Source organism: Sylvia atricapilla, chromosome W, assembly GCF_009819655.1.
Source record: "Sylvia atricapilla isolate bSylAtr1 chromosome W, bSylAtr1.pri, whole genome shotgun sequence".
NCBI lineage: Eukaryota > Metazoa > Chordata > Aves > Passeriformes > Sylviidae > Sylvia > Sylvia atricapilla.
The window spans coordinates 3,309,446-3,322,463 of NC_089173.1; the positions used below are offsets into that span (position 1 = coordinate 3,309,446).

General features: G+C 44.4%; 1 protein-coding gene across 2 annotated transcripts in view; it reads right to left on the bottom strand.

Moving 5' to 3' along the window:
- The window catches only part of LOC136373330 (creatine kinase S-type, mitochondrial), a 41,784-nt gene that overhangs the window by 11,064 nt on the left and 17,702 nt on the right, over nt 1-13,018 (bottom strand). For both annotated transcript variants that reach the window (XM_066338229.1, XM_066338230.1), the window contains exons 3-6: nt 12,265-12,463; nt 10,790-10,885; nt 4,338-4,559; nt 2,581-2,666 (exon numbers count right to left, since the gene is read on the bottom strand). In XM_066338229.1, the coding sequence (XP_066194326.1) occupies nt 2,581-2,666; nt 4,338-4,559; nt 10,790-10,885; nt 12,265-12,463 (603 nt within the window). The remainder of the gene's footprint in view (nt 1-2,580; nt 2,667-4,337; nt 4,560-10,789; nt 10,886-12,264; nt 12,464-13,018) is intronic.

Sequence of the window (13,018 nt, forward strand, 5' to 3'; positions counted from 1 at the left end):
CACACTTCTGGTTCATATGCAGATGGCTGTTGAATAACATCCCCAGGTTCTTTTCTACTGAGCAGGTTTCTAGACACTCTTCTCCAAGCCTCTGGTGTTCCATGAGGTTGTTGTGACCCAAGTGCAGGACCTGGCATTTACCCCAGTTGAACCACATGCAACTGGCCTCAGTCCATCTAGTCTGTCCAGATCCCTCTACAGAGCCTTCCTGCCCTCAAGCAGATCAACACTCCTGCCTAACTTAGTGTCATCTGCAAATATGCTGAGGGTTCACTCGATGCCCTCATCCAAATTATTAATAAAGATATTAAACAGAATTTAACCAAATACTGAGCCCTGAGGAACATCACTTGTTACTTTTAACTTTATTCACCACAGATCTTTGGACCCAGCCATCCAGTCAGATTTTTACCCAGTAGAGAGTGAGACTACACCCATTCAAGCCATGAGTAGCTAGTTTCTCCAGGAGAATGCTGTGTGAAACTGTGTCAATGGCTTTACTGAAGCCCAGCTAAACAATATCTGCAGCCTTTCCCTCATCTACTAAGTGGATCACATTGTCTTAGAAGGAGACCAGGTTAGTCAAGCAGGATCTGCCTTTCCTAAGCCCATGCTGGCTGGGTCGCATCCCCTGCTTGTCCTGTACATGCCATTTGATGGCACTCATGATAATCTACTCCATAACCTTCCTGTGCACCAAGGTCATGCTGACAGGCCGGTAGTTCCCCAGATCGTCCTTCTGGCCCTTCTTGTAGATGGACTTCACACTTAGTAACTTCCAGTCAACTGAGACCTCCTCAGTTAGGCAGGACTGGTGGTAAATGATTGAAAGTGGCTTGATGAATGCTTCCTCCCACTCCCTCAGTACTCTTGGAAGGATCCCTTTGGGCTCCATTGACTTCTGTATTTCTAAGTAGTGTTGCAGGTCACTGACCATTTCCCCTTGGATAATGGGGCTTCATTCTGCTCCCTGACTCTGTCTTCCAGCTCAGAGGGCTGGGTGCACTGAGAACAATTGATCTTACTATTAAAGACTGAGGTAATGAAGGCATTAAGTACCTCAGCCTTTCCTCATCCTTTGTCACTGTTTCCCCCTCCCATCCAATAAAGGATGGAGATTCTCCTTAGCCCTCCTTGTGTTGTTAATGTATTTATTGAACTATTTTTATTGCCTTTTATGGAAGTTGCCATATTAACTTCTAGCTGTGCTTCCTGGATTCCTTTGCCCTTCAGGACTGCCTCACAAGGGACTCTCTCAACCAGGCCCGTAAACAAGCCAAAGTCTGCCTTCCAGAAGTCCAAGGTAGCAGTTCTGGTAACCATATTCCTTACTTCTTCAAGAATTGAAAACTCTTATAATTTCATGATTGCTGTGCTCAAAATGGCCTCCAAACATCATATCACCCACAATTCCTTCTCTCTTCACAAACAAAAAGTTCAGCAAGCATGCCTTCCCTAGTTGGCTCATTCTCCAGCTGTACCAGGAAGTTTTCTTCTGCACATTCCAGGAATCTCCCAGACTATTTCCTCTCTTCTGTATTGTATTACCAGCAGACAAGTGGTAAGTTGAAGTCTCCAAGAGAAAAAGGGCTAGTGAATGTGAGACTACTCCCAGATGCTCATAGAATATTTAATCTGCCTTTTTATCCTGGTTGGATGAAGACCACAAGGATATCTGCCTTGTATGCCCTTTCCCTGGTTCTTGCTTATAAACATGCAACCCTTTCATCACCATCGGCAAGCTCTAAACAGTCAAAATACTCCCTAACATACAGGACTACCCCATGGCCTCTTCTTCCTTGCCTATCCCTTCTGAAGAGTTTATAGTCATCCACTGAAGCACTCCAGTTCTAAGTCATCCCACCATGTTTTCATGACTGCAATTATATCATAGTTTTTCAGCTGTGCAATGACTTCCAGCTCCTCTTGTTTGCTGCCCATGCTGCAAGCAATGCACTTCAGCTGGGGTGTTGACCCTTCCACTTTTATTGTGGGAGAAGCCCTAATTCCTTTGTGACTGTTATCAAGCTCTTCTGTGGTTTATAACACTTCAATAATCCTTGCATCATTTCTGTCTTTGCCTATAAGAACATAAAGGTTGTAGCCCTGGTTCATGCCGGACATGTTTTGGTTTCTGAAATTCCTTTCCCAGGGAATTTTCTGTAAACAAGACACATGTTTTGGTAACGGCAAAAATGTTTACATATTTCCCCTAGGAGGGGCTTCTTCTTGATGTCCCTCTGGTCTGACCAATGTGATTGAAGAGGTTTGTCTCCTTGTCACCAATCGAACTGGTCTGTGTACAATGATATAAAAGGGGAGACATTTTCCAAGAATAAAGGAGTCACCTTTTCAGCCTTCTGAAGTCAGAGTCTTTGTGTTGTTGTGGTGTACAATAGCAACATAAAGGTCTTATTTTTTTCTTAAATTAATCATTTAAAACACTACAAAAATATTTAAAAACTATCTAGACATGCTGTGAGTATCAGTGCAGAGTGACTGTGGGGTTAGGAGAAGCAAGGAGACTTGTAATACATGTTTTAAAACATGACACAAGTTTTTATGTATCACACAACATACCAGATTCCTCTGGCATCTGGCCAGTCACGTGCCATCCCAGCACATGTTAGCAAAGGAGACACTGGCTTATCAAAGAGAAAATGATCCTGGACACAAAAACGGGACCAGAAAGAGAAATACAAACAGAGAAAGATACAAAATAAGTTGAAGTTTATTAAGGGAAGCAGTATAACCCTGTCTTATGCATTTAATATGGAGGTAGCAAATACAATTAAATTAAATAGCTATGCTTGTGAACCTGATTTTTTCCTGATTTAAAGTATGAGAATAATATTGATAACACACTGATGTTTTGGTTGTTGCTCAGCAGTGCTTACTCTCATTCAAGGACTTCTCAGTTTCCCATGGTCTGCCAATGAGGAGGTGCACAAAAAGCTAGGAGGGAGCATGACTCAGACCGATGACCTGAACTGGACAAAGGGATATTCCAAACCACAGAATATCATGCTCATTATATAAACTGAGGGGAGTTGGAGCAGCTGGGGAGCAGCTGCATGATACTTGCTTGCCAACTGGGGTTAAACCACGACAGACTTTTCTTGGCTTGAGATCATGGAAGATCAGAAAAGACCATGTTAAAACAAGTTTGTTATAAGAATTCATTGTATTGGTTTAGTAGCTGCTGGTCACAATGTTGATTGATTTGCTCTCAGAGCTATTGTGCTTGTTCTCAGTGTTTGCCTTACTTGCATAATGCCTTACTTGCTGTATGTGTTCCCTGTGGATATTTATTGTCCTTGGGACCTGGGCTCAGATTATGATTATAGTGGACTTTGTAGTATTGGCTTATGATATAGTAGACTTGGTGGTGGTAAAACTAAGGTGGTCCATGCAGTCAGCATTGCCACCACCTCTGTACTTTGGGATCTACCAAAGTACTAGGGCCTGAACAACAGGCTCTGGGTCAAAGTTGACCTCTTGATGAACCTTCCAACCAAATATTATATGTATCCACTCATTAAAATAGTATTATTAGCAATGTGATATATGCATCTGTTCATTGGCAAAACATCTATTTACGTTTCCATATTTAGAAACCGGAGAAGGCCACATCTGGCCTTGTCTGGGGGTATAGGAACAAAGAAAACTCCCTTGGTTCCTCCTTGAGGCCTGGCCAGGCTTTGGGAGAAACCCAACAGGAGAATAAAAAGAGATGTTTCCATACCAGAAGTAATAGTAGCTTGTTTGTTTGACAACATAAAATCTGGGCTACTCTCACAGTGAAGTTGGAAGCCTCTTTGCCTGTAGATGGGTGCACCTGTAGGATTTTCCAGTTACCAGGAGTGGTCCTTCAGTCCTTTGCTGTGACAGTGGCTTCCCTCAGCTTTTGTGTGGTTCTGGATTAAGTGGTAAAGTATTTGGATAACTGGTGATGTATCTTTCTTAATCACTACAGGCATTCTTTTGTAGTAATGATTAGATGGATTGCTTAGCTTATCCTTTGTAATTCTTTGCAGTTTTGTATTATAGTAAATTACACTATTCCTGAAGTTGGTGTCTGTCTGGATCTGATGACAAAATGACAGGCACTGAGGCTTCTACAACCCAAATGATAAACATTGTAGCTACTTGAGCCCTGGTGACAGGTCCTGTGCTTACTCCAACCCCTGTGACAGACACTGTCACTGATCCAGAGAACCAAAATGTGCTGGTATCAGTCACCCCTATACACAAGAAGAAATAGACATGAAAGACATCTCATTTAGTAAAGGAGGACACATGCAAAAGCCAGACATGTAACATGGAGTTATACTTACATCAATAAGCTGCTGCTGATCCTTCTCAGACATATTTGTCAAGCTATAGTACTTTCCAGAAAGGTCTCCTTTGAGCCCAGCTAGAGCAGTGACTACAACATTTTCCACTTCTCTTCTCTCTGCCCTGGTACAAGCTGGAGGAAGGCTGAGACCCCGGATGCTACGACCAGTACGTACTCGTGATGAGAGGACATATTGCTCATCAAATTGACCATGGGTGATCTAAAGGAAAAATGTTTCTTAATTTACATACAGTCACCCATTTTGTACACCACCATTTAAAAATCCTATCATAAAAAATGGGTCACCTTTCTGCCCAGGAATCATGACCTCTTCTAGATATCACAGAACATTAGGAATCCCTCAGTGTTTCAAATACTAAGGTTTTTTTCAGGAACTCCGAAGTTCTTTTGCTGACTGAATGTGGCAAAGTAACCAGCTGATCCTTCTTAGCTCTGGCATGGCATATGAAAAGATCTGAATGGTTTTGGAAACATGGATATGAACATGGAAAGAAGGCCAGGTGTGGAAGTTCTTTTGAAAGAAGAAAGTCTATGATGATACTAATCAATGCCATTATTGAACTAATGCAATGGCTAAGACTTGACTGTGTGCAAGAGAAGGGGAATTCTTTCACTCTGATCCTTAAATGCATGAATAACTTTAGCTCATGAACAAGCACACAGTGGCATTAGGCAAAGGCTCAAATGTTTTGTACTAGCTGGGATCAACACCTCTCTTAAGGACAAGGAATGGAACTAGTTTGCTGTTAGGGACATGAGTGCACCAAGGATCTCTGAAAATCTCTTTTACTATCTCTCCACTGGGTTTTATCCAGCTCTGATATTGCACAGTTGTGCAATTGTTTGGGCTCCCTGTCACATGATCCAGTTATTGACCAAGGAATGATGAGGGAGGCTACCCCTTGCAGTCTCTGGGAACGAGTCCTGGGAAGTGTGGCACAAAGATACCTGTGTGCAGACGATCTCTACATGCAGCAGACCCAGTGGAAGACCATAGAACAAGGGATTCAACGCTTGAGAGAAATGGCAGTGGCGGAGATTATCTTCTCAGATGACCTAAACAGTAAGAACCCAGACTTGGTACCATGTACACCCGTGATGTGGCGAAAACTTGTACGACTTGGACCATCTGAATACGCTTCTGCTCTAGCAATAATGAAGCGGGAGGAGACCTATGAAATCGTGCTCGATATGGCAAGGAAGCTTCGAGCATATGCTAATGCAGAACGTGGCCCAACTCACGCCAGGATTGCAGCTGTGGAAACACGACTGCAGAAATTGGAAGATAAATTAGAGGAAAATCACAAAAAGCTCAGGGAAGAGATTAGGGAGGACTTCCTCCAAATTTCGGCCATTCAAATTAGAGGCCCTGGTGTTCAATGCGGCCGTAACTCTGTTGGGGAGAGAAGGCGCACCATGCGAACCGAGTTGTGAGTCTTCTTGTGTGAAGCTGGGGAGGACATGAGGAGGTGGGACGGAAAACCCACTGCTGCTCTGGCACAACGGGTGCGTAAATTGAAAGAAGGTAGGATTCAAAGAGGAGGTCGTATACTAAACAGAGAGCAGCACCAGTTGTCTGCAGCCGGGACGATGATGATATGTCTGATCCCCTGGAGGGAACCTCTAGGACATACGTCTAAGGAAAGAAAGATAATCAGGCTTAGAGGGGCCCTGCCTCTAGCCAGGTAGAGGTTGGGGAGAATCGTGTGTTTTGGACTGTGTGGATTCGATGGCCTGGCACATCGGCGCCACAGAGACATGAGGCTTTGGTTGACACTGGATCACAATGTACTTTGGTGCCATCGGAACATATGGGGGCAGAACCAATTTCCATTGCTGGGGTGACAGGGGGAGTACAAGAGTTGACTTTGTTGGAGGCTGAGGTGAGCCTGACTGGAAAGGACTGGCAGAGACTCCTGATTGTGACCGGCCCAGAGGCCCCGTGTATTCTGGGCATAGACTTCCTTCGGAATGGGTATTTCAAAGACCCAAAGGGATTCAGATGGGCATTTGGAATAGCATCTGTAGAAACAGAGGGTGTTAAGCAACTAAACACCCTGTCTGGACCATCAGATGACCCATCTGCTGTAGGATTGTTGAAGGTGGAAGATCAGCAGGTGCTAATCGCCACTTCTATAGTGCATCGGCAGCAGTATAGAACAGTTCGAGATGCAGTGATTCCCATCCACAAAATGATTTGTGAGTTGGAGAGCCAAGGGGTGGTCTGTAAAACCCACTCACCCTTTAAAAGCCCCATCTGGCCTGTGCGCAAGTAGGACGGAGAATGGAGATTGACTGTGGACTACAGGGCATTGAATGAAGTGACTCCACCGCTGAGTGCTGCCGTGCCGGACATGCTGGAACTCCAGTAGGAGCTGGAGTCCAAGGCAGCAAGGTGGTATGCCAGTATTGACATCGCCAATGCCTTTTTCTCCATTCCTCTGGCTGCAGAATGCAGGCCTCAGTTTGCTTTCACCTGGAGGGGTGTGCAGTACACTTGGAACCGACTTCCCCAGGAGTGGAAGCACAGTCCTACCATTTGTCATGGATTGATCCAAACTGTATTGGAAGAGGATGAGGCTCCAGAACATCTGCAGTACATTGATGACATCATTGTGTGGGGGAACACTGCAGTTGAAGTGTTTGAAAAAGGAGAGAAGATTATCCAGATTCTCCTGAAAGCTGGTTTTGCTATTAAGAACAATAAAGTTAAGGGACCTGCTAGAGAAATTCAGTTCTTGGGAATTAAGTGGGAAGATGGACGGAGTCAGATTCCCACTGATGTCATCAATAAGATCACAGCAATTTCTCCACCAACCAACAAGAAGGAGACACAAGCTTTCCTAGGTGCCATAGGTTTTTGGAGGATGCATACTCCAGAGTAGAGCCAGATTGTGAGCCCTCTCCTCCTGGTAACTCACAAGAAAAACACTTTGCAGTGGGGCCCTGAGCAGCAACACGCTTTTACTCAAATCAAACAGGAGATTGCTCACGTGGTAGCCCTTGGCCCAGTCAGGATGGGACTGGACGTGAAGAACGTGCTCTATTCTGCAGCCGGGAGCCACGGTCTGTCCTGGAGCCTTTGGCAGAAGGTGCCTGCAGAGACTCGAGGCCAACCACTGGGATTTTGGAGTCGAAGTTACCGAGGGTCAGAAGCCAGCTATACTCCAACAGAAAAGAAAATTCTAGCAGCCTATGAAGGGGTTCGGGCCACCTCAGAGGTTATAGGTATGGAAGCACAACTCCTCCTGGTAGCCCGACTACCGGTGCTAGGGTGGATGTTTAGAGGAAAGGTTCCCTCCACCCACCATGCCACCAGTGCTACCTGGAGCAAGTGGATTGTCCTCATTATACAACGCGCTCAAGTTGGGAAACTGAATCGCCCTGGAATTTTGGAAGTAATTACAAACTGGCCCGAAGGTGAAAGTTTCAGTGTTGCAGATGAAGAACAAGAACCAGTGACCCGGGTTGAGGAAGCTCCGCCATATGACCAGTTGCCAGCAGAGGAAATATGTTACGCTTTATTCACCGACGGTTCCTGCCGTGTCATAGGGATGGGTCAGAGGTGGAAGGCAGCTGTATGGAGCCCCACACAACAGGTCGTAGGGGTCGTTGAAGGAGAGGGTGGATCCAGTCAATTTGCTGAACTCAAAGCCATTCAACTGGCCCTAGATATTGCAAAGAGAGAGAAGTGGCCAAGGCTCTATCTATACACTGATTCTTGGATGGTAGCCAATGCTCTGTGGGGATGGTTGAAGAAATGGAAAGAGGCGAACTGGCAACGTAGAGGAAAACCAATTTGGTCTGCTGAAGAGTGGAAAGATATCGCTGCCCGGTTAGAAAACCTACCTGTGAAGATTTTCCAAGTAGATGCCCATGTCCCCAAGAGTAGAGCTAATGAGGAGCAGCAAAATATTTAGCGGGTAGATCAAGCTGCAAAGATAGGGGAGTTGAAGATAGATCTTGACTGGGAGCACAAGGGAGAGTTATTCCTAGCACGATGGGCCCATGATGCCTCAGGTCACCAAGGTAGAGATGCCACCTATAAGTGGGCACGAGACCAAGGGGTGGATTTAACCATGGACAGCATTTCTCAAGTTATCCGTGACTGTGAGACATGCGTTGCCATTAAGCAAGCCAAGCGGATGAAGCCTCTCTGGTATGGAGGGCGGTGGTCTAAGTACAAGTATGGGGAGCCCTGGCAGACTGATTACATCACGCTGCCTCAAACCCGCCAAGGCAAGTGTCATGTGCTGACCATGGTAGAAGCCACCACAGGATGGTTGGAAACCTACCCTGTGTCTCATGCTACAGCCCGCAACACCATCCTGGGCCTTAAAAAGCAGGTCCTTTGGAGGCACGGTACTCCCGAGAGAATTGAGTCAGACAATGGGACTAATTTCAAAAATAATCTTATTAAAACCTGGGCTAGGGAACATGGCATTGAATGGGTATATCATATCCCCTACCATGCACCAGCCACGGGTAAAATGGAGAGGTACAATGGGCTTTTAAAATCCACCCTGAAAGCATTGGGTGGGGGGCCCTTAAAAAACTGGGAGCAGCATTTAGCAAAAGCCACCTGGTTAGTTAACACTCGAGGGTCCACCAACCAAGCGGGTCCTGCTCAGTCCCAGCACCTTAATGTAGTAGATGGAGATAAAGTCCCAGTGGCCCATGTTAGAGGTTTGTTGGGAAAGACAGTATGGATCAACCCTGACTCGAGTACAGGCAAACCCATCCGTGGAGTTGTCTCTGCTCAAGGACTGGGTTGTACATGGTGGATAATGCAGAAAGATGGAACAATACGATGTGTACCTCAGGGAGATCTGAATATGGGGTAAGATTGATATGTGCTGAATGTTACTACCATTGTCTGCGCGTTAGATAAGTCGGACATGAAACAGAAGGAAATGTGTAAGTGTCAAAGGTCTGAGCAAGTAAGATGGACGGAAATGTGTAAGTGCTAAAGGTCTGAGTAAGTGAGATGAAAGTTTTAATTGGATGGATATATGGGATAAGGGGTGGAATGTTCTGGGTTGAGCTGCCTCCTATCCCATATATCCATCCCATATCTTGGATACATTGTTATGTCTGGCAGCTGCCCCCTCCCTCTTGGGTGGGTGCCTGCAGTTTCTTCTTTCTTTCCTGCTTCGGCTTTGCTTTGCTAGCTCAGGCCTGCTTTGCTGCTGCCTGCCTTTTTTTTTCTCTTTCCCCTTTCTCTATTTTCTCACCCCCCCACCCCCCCCTTTCTGGCTGCCCCTGCCGCGGGTTTTGGTTTTTTTTTTCCGTTCCGCTGCTTCTGTTTGGTTTTGGTTTTTTTTTTTCCCTCCTTCCTTCCTTCCCCCCCCCCCCCCCCCCCCCCGCACCAAGGTTTGAACCGGCTCCGGACCTGACCTGACCTGAGAAGTTGGAGAAGTCCCGGGCCTGCCAGAGACACGTCGCCGCACCCTCCTCATCATCACAGTAACCTTTTCCCACTTTCGGTGTTGGGGAGTGTTCTTTTTCTTTGTCAATAAACCTTTTTTTCCACTTTTCCTCCAAGGTATTTCCTTCCCGAACCCAGGGCTGGGGGGGGAAGGGGTGGTGGAGGTTTTTGGTTTAGGAGACTCCTTTTGGAGGTTCTTCCCTAATTTATTCCAAACCAGGACACCGTGGATCCAACAACTTTTAAAATAGCTGCCTTAAAATGATTTCTGAGAAGTTTCATCTGCAGTCTTTACACCTTGGCTTGAGCTGCATTTAATTTAAGGCACCTTTCAGTCCTTGTCTGAGCTACTTTGTAAGTATGCCTGTGCCTGGCCTTGTACCTTGTTTATTCTGGCCCTGCCTTGCTGACTTGACCTCAGACTTGCCTTGTCACTATGGGCTTTTCTGTCAATCACTGGCCTGTTGGCTGAACCTGTTTACTGTAACTAGAACTTTTCACCTGTTCTCTACTTGCTTGAGTGCTGTGGAAATATGCCTTTGGTGGATCCACTGTTTTGCCTGTCTTGCTATCACTCTTGCCTCCTGGCTTGATCCTTTTGCAGTCTTGTACCTCTGACACTTCTGCATAATGTCAGGCTGTAATTGAATAGTCAGGTGAAAGTGATCCAGTAAAGAGAGGAAATTAGAAGAAAAGAATAAGGAAGAGGAAGAAAGGCCATGTGAGATGCTAGCTTGTCTGATACTGCAAACCCCAGCAAATCTAAGCTGTAAACTAACAGGCTTGCAATAAGAAAGGACAGAACCAGAGATCGCTTCATTTAGACATACTCCCTGTGGGATGTGCTGTTTTAGTAATTTGTAGCATTCCAGTTTCTTTAGCCAGTTTCCTCAATTTCTTTGGAGTTTGATCAGGGGGAAAATGTACAGTTACATACAATATCATCATTGTAAGCAGCAGCATTGAATCTTGATTTCTTCATTATTTTATTTAAATCCTACCTTGGATGCATCCAGGTCTGTGTGATGCTTCATTGTGCGTGGATCATAGCCATTATGTCTCACTTTAATGACAGGGTCAAAAATCTCAGCAAATACCTATGGAGTCAAGACAATTAACAAAAAGTCTTCACTATCATAGAAACACTTTAATGCACTAACTTCAGTCACAAGGGAAATTCCTTGGTACAGGCTCCTGGGTGATTGATAGCCATGAGTGTCAGCAAGTGCTAACAGGGGTAAATATAAAGGGAAGGGTCATATGTGGGTTGTATCTTTGGAAATTTGTCTAAAAAAGTTACCTCTCAAAATTTATTTTCAATAGATCTATTGTTTATGTAGCAGATGGTAACTGACAGTAGTTTGCCATGAGTTTTGCAATTACTCTGAGTTTCTCCTGTACATCTTACAAGCAGAACATGGAATCTCACCCTCTGTCTCCTAACAATAAATTGGGAGATTATTGGTGGATTTCAGTCATTTTGACCTAAACAGTGCTCTATAGTGGTTTCTCACCTTCACAACAAAAATTGCACCTTACTTTAGTTACAGGCTTATTCTAGTTACCACAGATAAGTACTATATGTGATGGCATCTAGATTGAATTTCAGGATTTATTAGCAACTAAAATACATGTTCAGTCCCCAGGCAGTTTGTACCCTGTTCTTAGGTCATATGAGAATAACTGTCTTCACTGCCACTGACTACTGATACTACTTAGAACTATTTAGCACAGGTATGTCAACACTGATCACAATCACACCTTCATTCTGTCATGCAGCAATAACTCTAGCAGAGCTTTTCAAGGCAGTCACTATATCTAAATAAGTAAAACAAATCACAGAAGCTGGTAGTCCCAGAATACCAGATGTCTTTTTCCATGTTGAGCAGCCTAGCATTTGGGATACTCTTAAGAGATTATATAATAATATACAATTGTAGGGTAGACTGAAGGAAGCAGACCACACAGGTCAATAAAAACAAGGATTTTCTTCTTTTTTTTATACTAATACTGTCTTTGGCTTTTGTCAGGGTCCACTAGTTATGGCTTAAAGATGTCCAGCACTTCACAGAAGCCATTTTCTTTTCAGTTCTGCCACAGTTGTTTTACAGTGTAATTTCCATATCACCTTTATTTTGATGTCTCTTCTTGTTTTTCCATAAACTATGTTTAGTATTAGAGAGCAGCTGTTGGAGGCAAATAGAGGATTGCTCCCAAGCAGCCATATTTTACTGACTTTGCAGTAGAGAGGGCTCCATTAGCAATGCCTCATATTCACAGCATTTCCTAATGTAGAATAGCATTCAAATCTTCATAAAGAGTAGGGAAAATGTACATGATCTGCCCCATATATATTCTCTGGGACATAATTTTTCTTAGAAGTCCATATTCAACTAAGAATATGTGTTCATATAATGAGGTCTTGTGAAATATACCATACAAACTGAAAAAAATATGATAGCATTGTGAAAATTACCTCATAGGATTCTTCATCACCTGCAACCATGCCCACAGTTTTAATGAAAGGGTGTCCAGGATTGTCAACCCCGGTTTGGATACACTGGTCTAGGGTGTAGCCATTGGGAGTCATCTTGTCCCTTAGCCTGGCATAAATTGCTGGAGTGAGGCATTCAGCCATGCAGTTGTTATGTTTGCGGAGATCAGGATAGTCTGCACTGAAGAGAAAAAAACATCATAAGCACTTGATATGATATCTTTAAACAGTATTCCTTGCTAGTTTAAGAAACTACTTAAGTGATCAGGAAATATGGAATACGCAGCATAGATGAAAAATATAGTTAGTGCTTGGTTTATATATATTTTCAGCTTATGTGGCAAGATTATTCTAGCGGAGAGGCTGCAGGAATGGCTTCTATGAGAAGAAATCAGGGGCTGCCTCCATGCTCAGAGACAGTTTCAGTGGGCTCCAAAATGGACCCCACCACTGGCCAAGGTTGTGACAATCAGTGAAGATGGTGGCACTTCTGTGATAACATATTTAAGAAAGGGTAAAAGACACTGCATAGCAGTTGTGAGAGAGAAAAGTAAGAAAAAATATGAGGAAAAAACCCCCTGCAGACATCAAGGTCAGTGAAGAAAAAGGTAGAGGAGGTGCTTTAGGTGCCAGAGCAGAGATTTCCCTGCAGCCTGTGGTGAAGACCAGGGTGAGGCAGGCTGAACCTCTGCAGCCCATGAAGGATCCCGTGCCAGGAGAGAATGATGTGCCCTGA